This window comes from Xyrauchen texanus, chromosome 6 (genome assembly GCF_025860055.1).
Source record: "Xyrauchen texanus isolate HMW12.3.18 chromosome 6, RBS_HiC_50CHRs, whole genome shotgun sequence".
Taxonomy (NCBI): Eukaryota; Metazoa; Chordata; class Actinopteri; order Cypriniformes; family Catostomidae; genus Xyrauchen; species Xyrauchen texanus.
This window is the reverse complement of record NC_068281.1, coordinates 40,906,092-40,924,804: the sequence shown is the minus strand read 5'-3', so window position 1 is coordinate 40,924,804 and position 18,713 is coordinate 40,906,092. Positions and strand designations below refer to the sequence as shown.

General features: G+C 38.3%; 1 protein-coding gene across 2 annotated transcripts in view; it reads left to right on the top strand.

Annotated features, from left to right (window-relative positions):
• The first annotated feature begins 1,229 nt into the window (after window positions 1–1,229).
• mier1b (mesoderm induction early response 1b, transcriptional regulator) overlaps window positions 1,230–18,713 on the top strand; it is a 28,645-nt gene continuing 11,161 nt past the window's right edge. Inside the window, exons 1-10 of one of the 2 annotated variants that reach the window (XM_052128689.1) lie at window positions 1,230–1,252; window positions 6,229–6,253; window positions 7,560–7,705; window positions 8,501–8,701; window positions 10,394–10,520; window positions 16,010–16,074; window positions 16,162–16,234; window positions 16,322–16,473; window positions 16,559–16,640; window positions 16,880–16,974. In XM_052128689.1, coding sequence (XP_051984649.1) covers window positions 1,244–1,252; window positions 6,229–6,253; window positions 7,560–7,705; window positions 8,501–8,701; window positions 10,394–10,520; window positions 16,010–16,074; window positions 16,162–16,234; window positions 16,322–16,473; window positions 16,559–16,640; window positions 16,880–16,974 — 975 coding nt within the window. In that variant the 5' untranslated portion in view covers window positions 1,230–1,243. Of the gene's footprint in view, window positions 1,253–6,093; window positions 6,115–6,228; window positions 6,254–7,559; window positions 7,706–8,500; window positions 8,702–10,393; window positions 10,521–16,009; window positions 16,075–16,161; window positions 16,235–16,321; window positions 16,474–16,558; window positions 16,641–16,879; window positions 16,975–18,713 lie in introns of those variants that run through there. The other variant, XM_052128690.1, reaches the window with a different exon arrangement.

The window sequence follows — 18,713 nt, the reverse complement described above, 5'->3', positions numbered from 1 at the left end:
GCTGTTTGTAATAAGTCATTGGGGAAATAAGGATGTGTGTTTGAGAGAGAGAGAACGATTGAGTGTGTGAAAATACCTGCTTCTGTTGTGACTACCAAGCAGCAATTAACATAAAAGCTGTAGCCATCTTTGATTTTTAATGGTAATGACAATGAGGCTGTGAGGGATAGACGTACCATCTCTTCAATAGGCTGTATTGCAGTTTAAAGTGTTTTTGGATCGTTCCGCAGACAAAACATTGAAAAAATATCTTTCTAAGAACATTCAGTGTACGAAGAAATCCAGACAACATTAGCTGTGGAAAATCCGATGTGATCAAGGAGCTTTTTACAGCTTTATACCATTCGTGCCATTGAGGAGACTGTAAGTCTATCCCTCATAGCCTTGTTGTCGTTCCCATTCAAAATCAAAGATGGTGCTACTGTGAATAAGGTCTTATTTCCCAGCTGTGATGTAATAGAGGTAATCCGAAGGATCATGATAATGCCCATGACTTTAAAGAAACCGCTGGCTGACTGATGTGCGCTGATTCAATGCACGTCAAATTTAAATGGCTCATAACACATAACGATGGTCTTTTGTCGCCACACAGTCATATCTCAAACGTAAATTTTGGAGCTGCCATGTTTAAAATAAAAATCATGTTGCCAACAAGTTTCTAGATAAGGACTACAAACAGCACAAGCATGTGAGTGAACGTGCCTGAAGAAAAAAATATTGTTGTAGTTCTTTTCTTGCAACATGTTAGCAACATAATTTTTTTTAAAACATGGTGGCTTCCAAATTCACATTTGAGGTAAGACTGTGTGTAATTTCTGCTGTAGAACAATACGCTCAAGTATCTTCAAGTGATGTTTACCACAGACCTTATTTTACTTGTAAATCCCAAACTGCCATTATAAGACACCCATAGGAAACTTCAGAGGAAGCCAATGGCTCTAAAATACCTGTTTTCTTCTAGGTTTTGGACTACAACCTGAACAGCTCTATTGACCTCTATGAAACACTTTGGGAAAGAGAAAATTTTCACTTAAGAAATCAATTTGTTTTTGTATTTAGTCTTACTTTTCATATCAATCAGTTTATTTTATATATATATATATATAATATAAATATTATACATACATAGTATAAGCACACTAACTTGTAAAACTCTAAAGAGTTAGAAAAAGAGTCTATTGGAACATCCGGGGATTTCACTGGCTCCGCCCACATTCCGCTGACCCTCATCAGCGCTGTAAATATGGCGGAGGTAAGAAGGAAATTCTCATTATTTTCCCTAAAATAAATAAGAATTATTTTACAATTAAATTAAAATGTACCTTCACGAATGCCTATAATAATTACGTATCGTATATATTTATCATGGATACATTCTGCGGAATTTTATGTCGTAATACGCGTTGTATTATTTAAATTTTATTTTTGCAAAGTTAACAGCAGCTAGCTCGCCTGCAGTTAGCCTGTTCTCATTTATAATCATATCCACATGATGAATAATCTTTAAAATATTTACACAAACTCCGTCGAGTGAACTGGTCATTTATGCAAAATCACGAATTTATGGGCTGTTGTTTTACACGCTGATTTGTCTTTGTAAGAGTGTTTCTAATAAATGCTAGGCAAAGTATTAGCTAGAAATCAACCTCAACTTCTAAAGACACTCACTCACACACACACACACACACACACACACATATACAAAAAAGTACTCAAACATACACAGCATCTCAGATTCCTCTGGTATTATCAAGCGTTCTTCACCATTGGGTTAATTTACAGTATGGAAAAACAGAAGGTGGTTAGTGAATAAATTAAATTAAGATCCAATTTGAAGAATTGGAAGTTCTTCAGGTTACTGATGCAAAGATCTTGTCAATCACATCCACTTTGGATCACTGTGAAACTGGTGTAGAGCTTTTCTTGTTGGGCTGTTTTGCCTGAATGCCTGATTTACACAGATGTGTTTATGATTAAGTGGAGTCTGAGTCTTTAAACAATCCAGTTCATGTCCAAAAGGGGCCGAGTTGGACTCAAAACTGAGTCCATTACAGGCTGAGTCCGAATGAATCTGAATTGAAATTGTAACTATTAACTCAACATCAATACACATACTCTGTCATCGAATAATACATTTATTTTATAGTCTATAATTAAATTATAAACAAAACATTTCACTGCCCACAATATCCCAATATTTTATTGTGCATGGATGAATGATGTGAATGGTGGACAAATGCTGTAAAAGATTGTATTTAAAGCGGCTCGTCAATAATTTGAAACTACTCAATCAATAATAAATAGGTGCTGTTTATCTGTTTAGAGTTGCTGTCCGCTTTAGCAATAACACTTTTATCCCTATTTCTAAAGTTACACAGTTAATTCTTCAAGTTATTATAGACTACAGAAGCCTACATGTGTAGATAATATATGGCTAAAAGACTTTATATTAAATATTAATACTATTTTTATGTATTTTTATTTTGGTATGCTGTTTTTAGTAAACTGTGAGACATGATGTGGTTGACATGACTCAATGAAGTTCTTGATTTTAAGTTTTTAACCGCAATACACAAATGCCACATGCAATTTGACCAGTTGTCAGGTCCTGTGTCATCTGAAACTGCCTTTTTTAGTTTCTATTACACTGGTCACATACCCATCTTTATATTTTAATTGTGCCAGTCATCTCAGTAGTCGATGTTATACAGTAGTCTCTGTAGTAACATTCAAGTGAATTGGTGGGCTGATGAGTGTGACTGTACACGTGCATCCGGAAAGTATTCACAGCGCTTATTCCAAAATGGATTAAATTCATTATTTTCCTCAAAATTCTACAAACAATACCCCATAATGTCAACGTGAAAGAAATTTGTTTGAAATCTTTGCAAATTTATTAAAAATAAAAAACAAAAATATCACATGTTCATAAGTATTCACAGCCTTTGCCATGACACTCAAAATTGAGCTCAGGTGCCTCCTGTTTCCACTGATCATCCTTGAGATGTTTCTACAACTTGATTGGAGTCCACCTGTGGTAAATTCAGATGATTGGACATGATTTGGAAAGGCACACACCTGTCTATATAAGGTCCCACAGTTAACAGTGCATGTCAGAGCACAAACCAAGCCATGAAGTCCAAGGAATTGTCTGTAGACCTCCGAGACAGGATTGTATCGAGGCACAGATCTGGGGAAGGGTACAGACACATTTCTGCAGCATTGAAGGTCCCAATGAGCACAGTGGCCTCCATCATGTGTAAATGGAAGAAGTTTGGAACAACCAGGACTCTTCCTAGAGCTGGCCGCCCGGCCAAACTGAGCAATCGGGGGAGAAGGGCCTTAGTCAGGGAGGTGACCAAGAACCCGATGGTCACTTTGACAGAGCTCCAGCGTTTCTCTGTGGAGAGAGGAGAACCTTCCAGAAGAACAACCATCTCTGCAGCACTCCACCAATCTGGCCTGTATGGTAGAGTGGCCAGACGGAAGCCACTCCTCAGTAAACGGCACATGACAGCCCGCCTTGAGTTTGCCAAAAGGCACCTGTAGGACTCTCTGACCATGAGAAAAAAAATTCTCTGGTCTGATGAAAGAAAGATTGAAATCTTTGGCCTGAATGGCAAGCATCATGTCTGGAGGAAACCAGGCACTGATCATCACCTGGCCAATACCTTCCCTACAGTGAAGCATGGTGGTGGCAGCATCATGCTGTGGGGATGTTTTTCAGCGGCAGGATCTGGGAGACTAGTCAGGATAAAGGGAATGATTAATGCAGCAATGTACAGAGACATCCTTGATGAAAACCTGCTCCAGAGCGCTCTGGACCTCAGACTGGAGTGAAGGTTCATCTTCCAACAGGACAACGACCCTAAGCACACAGCCAAGATAACAAAGGAGTGGCTTCAGGACAATTCTGTGAATGTTCTTGAGTGGCCCAGACTTCAACCCTATTGAACATCTCTGGAGAGATCTGAAAATGGCTGTGCACCGACGCTCCCCATCCAGAAGAATGGGAGAAACTGCCCAAAAATAGGTGTGCCAAGCTTGTAGCATCATACACAAAAAGACTTGAGGCTGTAATTGGTGCCAAAGGTGCTTCAACAAAGTATTGAGCAAAGACTGTGAATACTTATGTACATGTGATTTAAAAAAAAATATATTTTCTTTATGCATTTGCAAAGATTTCAAACAAACTTCTTTCACATTGTCATTATGGGGTATTGTTTGTAGATTTTTGAGGAAAATAATGAATTTAATCCATTTTGGAATAAGCCTGTAACATAACAAAATGTGGAAAAATTGAAGCGCTGTGAATACTTTCCGGACGCACTGTAGGTGTGTGTGCGTGTGTTTGCTTAAATACGGTGAAACAACTTTGGCTACTCTATGACTTCAGGGGCTAATACAGCTGAATGCAGAGAGAGATGCGTTCATTCATTTCTGTTTTGCTATTTATTTATTTTTCATTGCATCACAAATGTCATGACTCGGCTGGACTATAAAAAAATGGTATATTAATCAATTGTAATATTGTTAATGTACAATCTTGACTTTGCCCGATTCATCTTAAAATAAGAACTTTTGTCTTCATAATGTTTTCAGGACTCTCACAGAACCTGTCAAGAAAATATCCTGGTCATATAAAACCACAAATCAATACAAAAATATATATATATATAATGATAATTTGCATAAAGAAAACAAAGCCTGTTTAGGACCATTAAAAGTTTTTTTTATTGTGACTACTTTTAGTATTCACATTATTTTTAATAAGTACTCTCATTACAGTAACACAGTCACTTTTTACTGTATTATAGTAAAAAACGATGCTGTTGTACAAATATTTTCTTTAAATAAAATCATTACAAACTTGAAAGGGAGTACCGAGGGAGTACGGCTGTGAAATATAAATACTTTACAATTTAGTTTTCACATTGCAGTAATGAGAATATCACAATTTTGTGTTGGGGTAATCAGAATTGGGGGGATAAAATGTGCGAAATTGTCATGAAAATAATGTCACAATGTAACATTTCTTAACTTCCCTAAAAGTAGGCTTTGTTTTCTATATGCAACATATACTGTGTCATTTGTTTCTTTTGATTTTGGAGTAAAATAGGACAAGGACATTTTTCCTGACAGGTTCTGCGAGAATCAACCAATCCAATATTATTTTACCCCTCTCCTCCTGTTGTATAGAGAGCACTTTTTCTGATACAATCAATTCCTGACAGGTAAAATCAAGCCCCGCACTAATCCTCGTTTAATGTCCCGTTTCACACGGAAATAATAACTCCAATTATGGAGTTAAAATGGGTTGCAAATTGTTTGCCAAACATTATTACATACTTGGGTCTTTAGTGACCCACCACAAATTTCTATCTATCACAAGTGGATCAACAACATGCTCAAATATAGATATTGATGTTTTATTTTTCATTAATGAAAGAGATGATGCAAAAAATTTAGAACAGGATTCATTATTCCCATACTGAAACTGAATGAGACACAACTGGCTGTTGAACACATATTGAGCTACATATAACACATAAGCTAGGCATACTGTAAGCTTCACATATGTTTGTTCTCATGCAAATTGATGCTCAACTTGCATTATTTCAGTAGTACACCCAAATGGCAATAGCCATATCATACTGTTCATGTGTTACACTTGCTATAGTTTACTTCCATGTTGCTTGTTCATCAAATAGCAATGTCAAATAACTGAATCAACAGCGCCACATTGAGTAACAAATAGCATGTGTAATATGTACTGGTACTGTGTGTGCTCTCGCATATGGGAACTGATAATTCAACATTATTGTGCAGAAAATCAACAGGATATAGTAGTAATTTGTATGAATATAGTACTCATTTATCTTGTAATAAACAAAGAAATAGATATCATGTGATAGTAAACTTATGTAGATATGAAATAATCATAAAAATATGATTTATGGAAGCAAAACATTTTTTTTTTAAATGTTTTTGTTACATTTAGAAGAGAAAGGTTGAGGAATACTAAAGAGTTGGAGGCATAACTCCAAAAAATGGATGAGGTACATGGGGTGGATTGAGGTCCTTCATCACTAAAGTATGCATTAAAGGGTTAAGGTGAAAACTGTTATAATGCAGTATATTGCATCATTGCCATTTTCAGTTTGTTATTTCAGATTTATGATGTATGTTTTCAGTTGAATTGATTTGTTTGTTTGTCTCATTTTATAGCCCTCCTTGGGGAGTTCAAGCCCAGGTAAGACAGTTTCCTGTCATTGTAAAACATATGTTACCAGGTATGGTACCTGTGGTGGGCCGTGCATTTAAAGTCTTGACCTTCAGTGTGATTCATGCCATTAAGAAAACACAGTTTCACAATGAATAAGACACCCTAAGCCTTTGGGCATCATACATTATGTCACAGGTAACTAATAATACCAATAGACATTTTAAAAACACGTCCACGCATGAAAGCCAGAACTTGAAACAACACTTAATGCTCAAAAATCATAATTTTTCATATGAATCTACAAAGGAGGTCTATAATACTTGGAAAAATGTATCTAATAATATTTGCGATTTAAATGTTGCTTGCAATAAATTTAGTTTCATCAGGGTACACGGTTATGCTGCGTTCCATTCAAGTTGGATTTGAGATATTCCTAATTGATTTCTCCGACCATAAATGCATTCCATTCCCCGATATTCGGAACTGCCATGCTCCCGTTAGCTTAGCAGTGGTTTGACTCTCATTAGAGAAGTCTCCTAGCAACACAACATGCTGCAGCGCTAACATTTGTGCTTCAGGTGTTTGATTATCAAAAGAGATTATAATGTTTTATACACCTGTTTCTGCAGGCATTTGTTAAACAAGCTTTAATATCATGTAATGTGGAAACAAACTCATTTATCGATATTAATAAAGTGAATGTTTATCACTTACTTTGTAAATCTCCCTGAGTGTCGACATGTTTTTGTGACATCATGCACCTGCATCTCAGCGAAATTGTTGATAATTTCTGGATGAGGCTACAAGTTGTAATTCTGACTTCAAGATGCATTTCATTGCACTTTTATTAGTAGGATGTTGTCAAATCCGACTTTCCGAGTTGAACGGAACGCAGCACTACTTTTCAAAACTTGATGTGACACTGAATGCTCAAGCAGCCTAATTTACACTCAGAATACTCCTAATGTTGCTGTAACACTGCAAAAAACACTTACCAATTTACTTGAAGAGAAAATCAGTCCTCTTTTCCTGTTTAATAAATTAAGCAACTAAAGTAACACACTGTCATGCAGAACATCTTGTGTTTTTAAATCCATAAGGATCTTTTTCTCAACAGCAAATACATTTGAGTTTTTCTCTATTTGTTTGTCGGTTAATAAAGAGTGGAAAGCGATTAAAAATACATAGGCAAAAAGGTGATTGAGAATAAAAGGATGAAAAAAAGTTATTTGTTTGGCTTGTTAGGCCAGCAGAGATGGCTTTGCTGGCCCAGCGAATTCGCCACTGGTTAATACACACATCTGCTCTGATGGCCTCTTTCCTATCTCTTCAGGAATTTCGGTTGGTTCTGAAAACGTTGACTTTGAGCCATCAGCAGGGATGCTGTTACCTGATTATGAAGATAATCAGACCCCTGAAGACGAGGAGGTGCCGGAGGGGGACGCTAACTTCAGCAATGAGATTGAAGACCTCGCAAAGGTTTGTTTGTTTACTGATTCTAATATTATAAAATTATTCTTTTGTTTCAAAGACATATGAAGGTGGGCTCTTCACCTGTCTCAAATATCTGTAATATCTCCATTCTGATGCTAAAATGAAGGTTCAGATGAAAATCCTGCAACTAACCCTAACCAGCATGATTTCATTCAAACATTTTAAACCGTGTTGATTTTGAGGTTTTGCAAACTATTTATCTTTTCAAACCCACCTGAAGTCTTGATATTTATGTGTTTTATTGTATTGGCCTCTTCAGGTCTTGTCACTGTCTTGTCATTTGAATTATTGCTTACAGTGACACCTAGTGTCCTGGATGCTGCATCATTTAAACACAGTAGTTTCCAGTTACCAGTGCCATTGTAAAAATTCACTATGCACAGTTAACCAGGATTTATTTAATCCATGAATGAAAGTGTCCAACAGCAGAGCAGTTACTCAGATTAAGCGAGTAGTATTCAGATGGTCATGTGATCCTAACATGGTTTCCCCCATGAGTGGATCCTCTCCATGTAGAATAAAAGATCTTTTATAAGATTACTGATCATGATTTAATACATATGTTTCAAAATGAATTTCTTTAGAAGAAAAACTTTTTAAATGAGGAAAAGCATTACTGAGTGCACCTTTAAGTTATGGCTGTAACTTTGAGTTTCTTAAAACTTGACATTTCTCTTACTTTAGCCAGGATCATTGTGGTGCTGCATTAATTTTTTTAATTTTTTATTCTTGTTTGTATGTGGATGACACACCAAAGATTTTGATTATTTTGATGGACAGGAGGGGGAAATGCCCATCCAGGAGCTTTTGAATCTCTATGGCTACAGTGGCAGTGGGTCACCTGAGGAAGATGATGAAGATGAAGAGGAAGATGAGGAGGATGCTGATGGAGATGAGGAGGAGGAGGAGGATGATGAAGAAGGAGAGGATATGGATAATGATGAGAGCAGCAGAAGCACCGGAGAACTAAAGAAGAGCAAGGTTTGTCCCAGCAGAAGCCATAATGAATACATTTAATTGAATGTGTGCATAGGATACATTAATGACAAAAAAAAAACTAAAAGTTAAGGAAGCCGGACAAAATAAAGACTTCTGCCAACATCTTTATCACAAAAACATATTACAATTATCTAAAAATTACTTTTTATTAACTTAAAAGCAGTGTATAAATTTACAAATAGATGCAGGGGGATTTTTATACTCCTATTATTGATAGAGAATTTCTCTAGTTTTATACAGTCTCACAAAAGTGAGTACACCCCTCACATTTTGGTGGATGTTAGAGACCTCGTGCTCCTCTACCTTCCGTTTGAGGATGCCCCACAGATGCTCAATAGGGTTTAGGTCTGGGGACATGCTTGGCCAGTCCATCACTTTCACCCTCAGCTTCTTTAGCAAGGCAGTGGTTGTCTTGTAGGTGTGTTTGGGGTGTTTATCATGCTGGAATACTGCCCTGTGGCCCAGTCTCCGAAGGGAGGAGATCATGCTCTGCTTCAGTATGTCACAGTACATGTTGGCATTCATGGTTCCCTCAATGAACTGTAGTCTCCAGTGCCGGCAGCACTCATGCAGCCCCAGACCATGACACTCCCACCACCATGCTTGACTGTAAGCAAGACACACTTGTCTTTGTACTCCTCACCTGGTTTCCGCCACACACGCTTGACACCATCTGAACCAATTACGTTTATCTTGGTCTCATCAGACCACAGGACATTGTTCCAGTAATCCATGTCCTTAGTCTGCTTGTCTTCAGCAAACTGTTTGTGGGCATTCTTGTGCATCATCTTTAGAAGAGGCTTCCTTCTGGGACGACAGCCATGCAGACCAATTTGATGCAGGCGTATGGTCTGAGCACTGACAGGCTGACCCCCCCACCCCTTCAACCTCTGCAGCAATGCTGGCAGCACTCATACATCTATTTCCCAAAGACAACCTCTGGATATGACACTGAGCATGTTCACTCAACTTCTTTGGTCCACCAATGCCGAGGCCTGTTCTGTGTGGAACCTGTCCTGTTATAAACCGCTGTATGGTCTTGGCCACCGTGCTGCAGCTCAGTGTCTAGGCCATCTTTATGTAGATCAACAATAATTTTTTTTCAGATCCTCAGAGAGTTCTTCGCCATGAGATGCCATGTTGAACTTCCAGTGACCAGTATGAGGGAGTGTGAGAGCAATGACACCAAATTTAACACACCTGAGACATTGTAACACTAACGAGTCACATGACACCAGGGAGGGAAAATGGCTAATTGGGCCCAATTTGGACATTTTCACTTAGGGGTGTACTCACTTTTGTTGCCAGCGGTTTAGACATTCATGGCTGTGTGTTGAGTTGTTTTGAGGGGACAGCAAATTTACACTGTTATACAAGCTGTACATTCACTACTTTACATTGTAGCAAAGTGTAATTTCTTCAGTGTTGTCACATCAAAAGATATAATCAAATATTTACAAAAATGTGAGGGGTGTACTCACTTTTGTGAGATACTGTATGTTTCATATGCTGCTTTGTCTGATATTGAGATTGAAACTTTCATTCAAATTAATGCTATATATAGGCAATAGATGTCAATAATCATATTTGGTTGAATTAATCTTATGAGTGTTTTTGTTATACAGCATCTATATATTCATGGCAGATCCAAAAAGCTTGAGGTTTTTGTTTCAGGAGGATGGAGGAAAGATATGCAAGGGTTTGGTGAATGAGAACCGCTCCACTGACAGTCGAGCTTGGGCGGTGAAAACCTGTAACACAACTGAACTCAAACGATCACAGAACTGCAGCTACTTTCAGAGTAAGAAACAACCTGTTTATCTCTCTTCCAATAAAACACCAATTCCAAAAAGTTAGGACAGTATGGAAAATGCTTTTAAAAACATTTGATGATTTGACATTTGATGATCAATTCACACTGTTTTACATTGAAAGCGCTAAAAGAAACCTATTATGAATTTTTTTTGACAGATCAGGACTGCTTGCAGTAGTGTTGTCACGGTACCAAAATTTCAGTAGTCGATACCAATACCATTGAAATTTCACGGTTCTCGATACCATTATCGATACCAAAGCAAAACACAACAACAGGTTACTGAACACTCTATTATTAACAAAGTCTACAAAACATTAGCAGCAGAACTAAGAACAAAAATATACACCATTGAGCAACACTTCAAGTTAAATATATTATATTTGAATTATAACAAATCTGTACAATGTATGCTTTTATTTTTGAACTCTTATATAAGATTTGCTTCAACTTTTGCAACTTTTACTTTTAAGTTTTTACCAAGTACAAAAAAAACCCTGAAATAAACAAGCATACAATAGAATTAATAAAAAAACAATTTCCAAACTAATGTGCAAAGTGCTCTCGTATAAATAAAGCTGCATATTGCCATTTTTCTTCAGGATAAGAAATGCACAGTTACATATATTATGATTAAATAAGTTGTGAGTCATCGCGTTCTAATCTAGCTGCATTGAGCGTCCCCGAGGCAGAGTCTCTCAGCCGGGAGCAGTTTCAATCTCTCCCCCTTAGATCGGGACATTCGCGCAACTCATTGAAGAGGCACCGACCACACAGAAAAATGCCAGTTTCGGAGTTTATAGTTATTAACATGATCTGCTTCTGTATTATTTGAACTTTAATAAAGCTATAATGCATTAAATATAACTGCATTTAAGCTGTAATGCCGGGATGTTTCGCTGGGATGTTATTCCACAACGAGAGTGCTTCTGATTGTACTTTTTTTTAAATAATAATTCCCTAATACTTTGGGGTCTACGTAAGATGAAGCTGTGAAAGTTTAGAGTGCATCTGGACTGATCTGTGTAATTCTTCCTCCATCAGGCGTGAATTGCTGCTCTCACGCTTCATCATTACAGTTTAATGTGATTTCATGTTACGTTAAATTTTCTTCTCGTCAATTTTTTATTTTTGACGTTGTCGATAATGTCGACTAATCGTTTCAGCCCTAATGCAAATGATAATATGCTTTTAAACTCACCTGCTTTAGTTGCTTGAATTAACCCGGGTGTCTGTCTTTCATGTGATTTATTAAGTTTGATGTGTTTTCTCCTTTCATCAGAAAATTGTGAAAGCAGCGTTTACAAATAGGTGCTGATCTATGATGTTTCCCTTTTCATCAGCCTCAAATCCAAATAATTTCCAAACCTGGCTTTTTCCACTTTTCGACAAGATTCAGTTGAGACTCCGCAGCAGAAAGTTCCCGACTCTGCATGGGTACCTACCGGGTACATATCTTTCTATATTAGTCAGATTACCCATGCCATGGGCACTGACACACCCCTGGCCCATACATACACTGGCTTTTGGACTTGATGCTAATAACAGCTTGGATAGTCCTTTTCCTCTTTGGCCTCGAAAACACAATGTTTTTTCCCAAAATCTATTTGAAATGTGGACACGTCGGACCAAAAAACATGGTTCAACTGTTTTACTTTCCATGTAAGATGAGACAGAGCCCAGAGAGGTCAGCAGTGCATCTGGACAGTGTTGATGTACGGCTTCTGCTTTGCATAGTAAAGTCTGGACTTGCATCTGTGGATGCAGTGGTGAGTGATGTTGACTAACAAAGGTTTACTGAAGTTATCCCAAGTCCATGTTCATGATATCCATTACAGATGAATGATGTTTTATAAGACAGTGACATCTGAGGGATCAGAGATCACGTGCATTCAGAAGTGGTTTTTGTCTTACCCTTTTGTGCACCGAGATTTGACAAGATTCATTTAACTATATTGTGCACTGGAGGCTCCTTACATATTTCAACAGGATTGCCCCACTTGTTTAATATCACCTGTTTCATATCACAGTGTTATTTCAACTCATAAGACTGTAAATAGTCCTAAATTGCCCCTGTAGCTCATTTTGAAGGCTGCGTCCTCTGGAGGTCGCATTTGTCGTCCGCATACGTCATCGAGGCTGTCTTGTTCCAGAAAAAAAGAGCAGGACACTCTGAATGAAGCCTTCAAATGTGACCTTTCATGGGAATTCTGAGGATACATGAGGTGTTTCCTTTGTGGGCACTCACAACCCACAATTCTTTGCTTCAACAGAAATTAACATTATTTGTCTGAAAATAATAACAGTGGCGCCAATTTGCCAAATATGAACGCAAGTAATGATAATTCCCAAGTTGAAGTACCTCAGTAGACGGGTGCAAAGGATAAACTCAGCAAAAAAAGAAACAGCCTCTCACTTTCAACTGCTTTTATTTTCAGTAAACTTAACATGTGTAAATATTTGTATGAATATAAAAAGATTCAACAACTAAGACAGAAGCTGAACAAGTTTCACAAACATGTGACTAACAGAAATGGAATAATGTGTCCCTGAACAAATGGGGGGGTCAAAATCAAAAGTAATAGTCAGTATCTGGTGTGGCCACCAGCTGCATTAAGTACTGCAGTGCATCTCCTCCTCATGGACTGCACCGGATTTGCCAGTTCTTGCTGTAAGATGTTACCCCAGTCTTCCACCAAGGCACTTGCAAGTTCCTGGACATTTCTTGGGCGAATGGCCCTAGCCCTCACCCTCCGATCCAACATGTCCCAGACATGCTCAATGGGATTAACATTCCTGTCACACAAAGAACGAGCAGTATGGCTGGTGGCATTGTCATGCTGGAGGGTCATGTCAGGATGAGACTGCAGGAAGGGTACCACATGAGGGAGGAGGATGTCTTCCCTGTAACGCACAGCGTTGAGATTGCCTGCAATGACAACAAGCTCAGTCCGATGATGCTGTGACGCACCGCCCCAGACATGACGGACTTTCCACCTCCAAATAGATCTTGCTCCAGAGTACAGGCCTTGGTGTAACGCTCATTATTTTGACGATAAACGCGAGTCAGACCATCATCCCTGTTGAGACAAAACCAAGACCCGTCAGTGAAGAGCACGTAATGCCAATCATCTAGTCCAGCGAAGATGGGATTGTGCCCATAGGCGACATTGTTGCCGGTGGTGTCTGATAAATACCTGCCTTACAACAGGGCCTACAAGCCCTCAGTCCAGCCTCTCGTAGCCTATTGCAGACAGTCTGAGCACTGATGGTGAAACAAGGGCAGTTGTTGTTGCCATCCTGTACCTGTCCCGCAGGTGTGATATTTGGATGTACCAATCCTGTGCAGGTGTTGTTACACATGGTCTGCCACTGTGAGGATAATCAGCTGTCCTTCCTGTCTCCCTGTATCGCTCTCTTAGGAGTCTCATAGTATGGACATTGCCATTTATTGCCCTGGCCACATCTGCAGTCCTCATGGCTCCATGCAGCATGCCTAAGGCACATTCACACAGATGAGCAGGGACCCTGGGCATCTTTCTTTTGGTGTTTTTTTAGAGTCAGTAGAAAGGTCTCTTTAGTGTCCTAAATGTTTATAACTGTGACCTTACGTCTGTAAGCTGTTAGTGTCTTAATGACCGTTCCACAGGTGCACTTTCATTAATTGTTTATGGTTCACTGAACAAGCATGGAAAACATTGTTTAAACCCATTACAGTAAAGATCTGTAAAGTTATTTTGATTTTTACAAAATTATATTTAACATACATTGTCCTGAAAAAGGGATGTTTCTTTTTTTGCTTGGTTTATAATATGTATAATTATAGTAAAATATAATTAAAATAAAGTATCATAGACTAAAAGTGCACATGTAAAATCAAATTTCTTTTCTCTCTGCATCATTAGAACTCTCCTAAAATGTACCTCGTACATTCCTTTCCAAAGGGACTTTGTTCCCTTCTCACTCAAAGCACTCGTGCTTGTCATAGCAACCATGATAAGTTCAGTTTCCATTTGTTGTAAGAAGGCCATCTCGTTTCAACAAGGCTTATTTACAGTATACCGCTGCCTTCAAAGGATGCGTCCTAGTTAGCACGCAGCCGTCAAACGAGACACAGCTTGTGCCAACCTTTTGGAGCGTGTTGCAATCATGTGATATAAAATGAGTGTATATTTAAAAACATTCATAAGATAAAATATAAAATAATGTGTTGTTGTATTGCTTTCAATATAGCACTGGGTGAATCGAACGTACAAATCACTCCTTTTTGTTTTTATTAGCATTTTCCATACTGCCCCAAATTTTTCTGAATTTGGCTTGTATAATGTTTGCAGTTCCTTTTGACTTAATGCACAACCTCTCATAACTGATTGCTTGTATACAACATTGGCAACAGCAATGTGATAAATGACACTAATGGTCAATAAAATAATCAAATTAATTGATGATGATCATAATATTAAAGTCCCCAGTCCCTTCCACTGAAACCCCCCCTCAGTGTGATGCTACCACCACCATGCTTCACCACTGGGATGGTATTGTGCAGGTGATGAGTGCTGCCTGGTTTCCTCCAGACACGACACTTGGAATTGTTTAGGTGCTTTTTCGCAAATTCCAAGCGGTCTTTCATGTGTCTTGCACTGAGGAGAGGCTTCTTTCTGGCTACTCTGCCATTAAGCCCAGATCAGTGGAGTGTTGCAGTGATGGTTGTCCTTCTACAAGTTTCTCCCATCTCCACACATGATCTTTTGAGCTCAACCAGAGTGACCATCAGGTTCTTGGTCACCTCTCTTACCAAGGCCCTACTCCCCCGATTGCTCACTTTAGCCGGGCGGCCAGCTCTAGGAAATGGCCTGATTGTTCCAAACTTCCATTTAAGAATCATGGAGGCCACTGTGTACTTGGGAACCTTCAATGCAGCTGAAATTTTTATGTAGCCTTCCCCAGATATGTGTCTCAACACAATCCTGTCTCTGAGCTCAGGCATTTCCTTTAACCTCATGGCTTTGTTTTTGCTCTGATATGCATTTTCAGCTGCAAGACCTTATATAGACAGGTGTGTGCCTTTCCAAATCATGTCCAGTCAATTGAATTTGCCACAGGTGGACTCCAAACAAAGTGTAGAAACATCTTAAAGATGATCCAGAGAAATGGGATGCACCTGAGCTAAATTTCAAGTGTCATAGCAAAAGGTCTGAATACTTATGTCAATGTGATATTTCAGTTTTTTCTTTTTTAATACATTTTCAATGTTATCAAAAATCTGGTTTTTGCTTTGTCATTATGGGGTATGGAGTGCAGATTGATGTGAAAACAAAATAATTGAAAGCATTTTAGCATAAGGCTGCAACATAGCAAAACGTGAAAAAAATGAAGGGGTCTGAATACTTTATGAATGCACTGTATATGTGCCTAATAAAATGAATTTCGAGACTGGTAAAATGTCTGATTAAGAACTGTTTGTATTTATTTTTTAGATAATGAAGTAGAGGAGGAATCAGAGGAGGATGAGGACTATATTCCCTCTGAAGACTGGAAGAAAGTAAACACTTTTTCATCATCGTGATTTTCTTTATGGTTGTCTCTTTAAATATCCATGAAATGTGACATATGAATGTCTCTTGAACAGGAGATTATGGTGGGCTCCATGTATCAGGCTGAAACACCGTCTGGGCTGTGCAAGTACAAAGAAAACGAGAAAGGTCTGATCAATTAAAGCTGATCAATTAAAACACTGTCATTACGAGGTCTAGGGAGATGTTCTGAATCTTTGACTCCATCGCTGACAGTGTATGAGAATGCTGACCAGCTGCTGTGGAATCCGGAAATCCTTCCTGAAAACAATGTGGTGGAGTTTCTAACGGAAGCGTGTCGACGGACGGGAGAGGAGACGGGAGTAGATGCTATTCCTGAAGGATCTCATATCAAAGACAATGAGCAGGTAATCAATGATTATCCTCAATTATTTATTAGTTGTAAAATACACTTATGTTTATGCAATTCAAACAGTGTTTGTCTCCCCACAGGCTTTATATGAGCTGGTGAAGTGTAACTTTGACACTGCAGAGGCTTTACGAAGATTAAGATTTAACGTTAAAGCAGCCAGAGGTGAGACTTCTAGTCAAAGTTGATTTATTTGCCATTTCTCTCCATCTTTCATCATGATGCTTGAGGCAGTAGAAAACTTAAATGAACTGAATTCATTTCACTATCAAGCCTAAATGTAATATTCACGTTTTGTTTCATTAGTTGTGTACATTTTAAGTATGTGAGTCTGGATTGGATTTGTCACTGTATAGTGTCTTTGCTTGGTGCAGAATGTGTTCTTATGTTTGTGTTTCTTACAGAGGAACTGTCTATCTGGACAGAGGAAGAGTGCAGGAATTTTGAACAAGGTTTAAAGGCGTATGGGAAAGACTTTAATTTCATCCAGGCCAACAAGGTATTGATTGTCTTCCTCTATTCACGCACAACATTTTTATTTATAATGTATTTGTAATTTCTGTCAAACAAGATCCAGCTCTTTCCTGTAGCGTTTCTGCTCTTGGGACGTTATTCTAGCTGCTTTAAGGAAACGACAAGAGTTCTTAAACATCCTTAACATTTACTTCTACTTAAATGTCTTCTTCAATCAGGAAATAAAGAAACTGAGTTTGCTTTACTGGCAGTATGTTTATACAAACCTACTAGGTGAAACTAGTTGATTAGTCTAGATTATCTAGATTCTTTCAGCTTAATAATTTTAGCAGCTGTGCTTTAAACAAAATGAATTTAAAGACACAGAGAGGGTTTTAGTGTGCTTACAGTCAATCATCCTTGACTGTATTTTGCACATGGAATTTCGCTGTGCAAAGGTATGTGTGACTGCACCTTAACAGTAAATGTTGGGGCCATTCATGCAGTGTTTTTTTTTTTGCATCCGCCTTCACTGGTTTTCATTTGTAAATATGTGTTAGATGGACATTTTTGACCGTTGCTCCACATGTCGCTGTTTTTCAATGTCTTGCACAGGAACACGTTTTTTTAGGTGCCGTGTGAAGTTTAAAATTATTTCATCTTTAAAAACACATCTCGAGACACCTGTGTTCTGCCCTTCAATGCGCACTGCGTCTAGCTTTTTGTAGCAGAAGAACGCGTTTTGTTTAAACATCTCTCTGAGAAGTCTCCAGAAATCATTCTGTTAAAAGCACTGCTGCTGTAGTCATCAAAACACTGCTTTTGTAAAACATACAATACAGTCCATTTTAGGTATCTCAGCGAGTATTGACACTGAATATCACCCCTGTAGTCGCAAGTTCAAATCCAGGGTGTGCTGAGTGACTTCAGCCAGGTCTCCTAAGCAACCAGGGTAGAGTCACTTAGGGTAACTTCATCGTGGTCGCAATTAGTGGTTCTTGCTCTCAGTGGGGGCGTGTGGTAAGTTGTGCGTGGATCACAGAGATTAGCATGAGCCTCCACATGCTGTGAATCTCTGCGGTGTCATGCACAACAAGCCACTTGATAAGGTGTGGATTGACTGTCTCAGAAGTGTAGGCAACTGAGACTTGTCCTCCACAACCCGGATTGAGGTGAGTAACTGCACCACCACGAGGACCTACTAATTAGTGGGAATTGGGCATTCCAAATTGGGATAAAAAAATATACAATCCATTTCAAGACATTTGCTGAGCAATGTTCCCCTTCTTTTGCATGTTTGTTTTATGAGTAACAGATCTGTGCAGCTCTGGGTTATAGTTATGTAACTCATTTATTTGTTGGATCTTTTAGTTACCCTATTGAAGGGCTGTTGGATATTTTACTGTTTTGCATTGTTCATTTTAAATTGATGGTCTGTGTACACATGCAGACTTCTTTTGTTATTGTTCATGTTCAAACTGGAATACCGGACAATTGACAAGCTGATGATCTACTACTGATGAATTATAATCTACTGTTGATAATAGAGCTTGACCAATAGTGGATTTTGCAGATACCGATAACTAAGTTTTTGGAAAAGGCTGATAACCGATTAAATGACCGATATTTTTATATATATATATTAAAAAAATATCGGCCGATTAATTGTTTGTGTGTGTGTATATATATATATATATATACACTCACCTAAAGGATTATTAGGAACACCATACTAATACTATGTTTGACCCCCTTTCGCCTTCAGAACTGCCTTAATTCTACGTG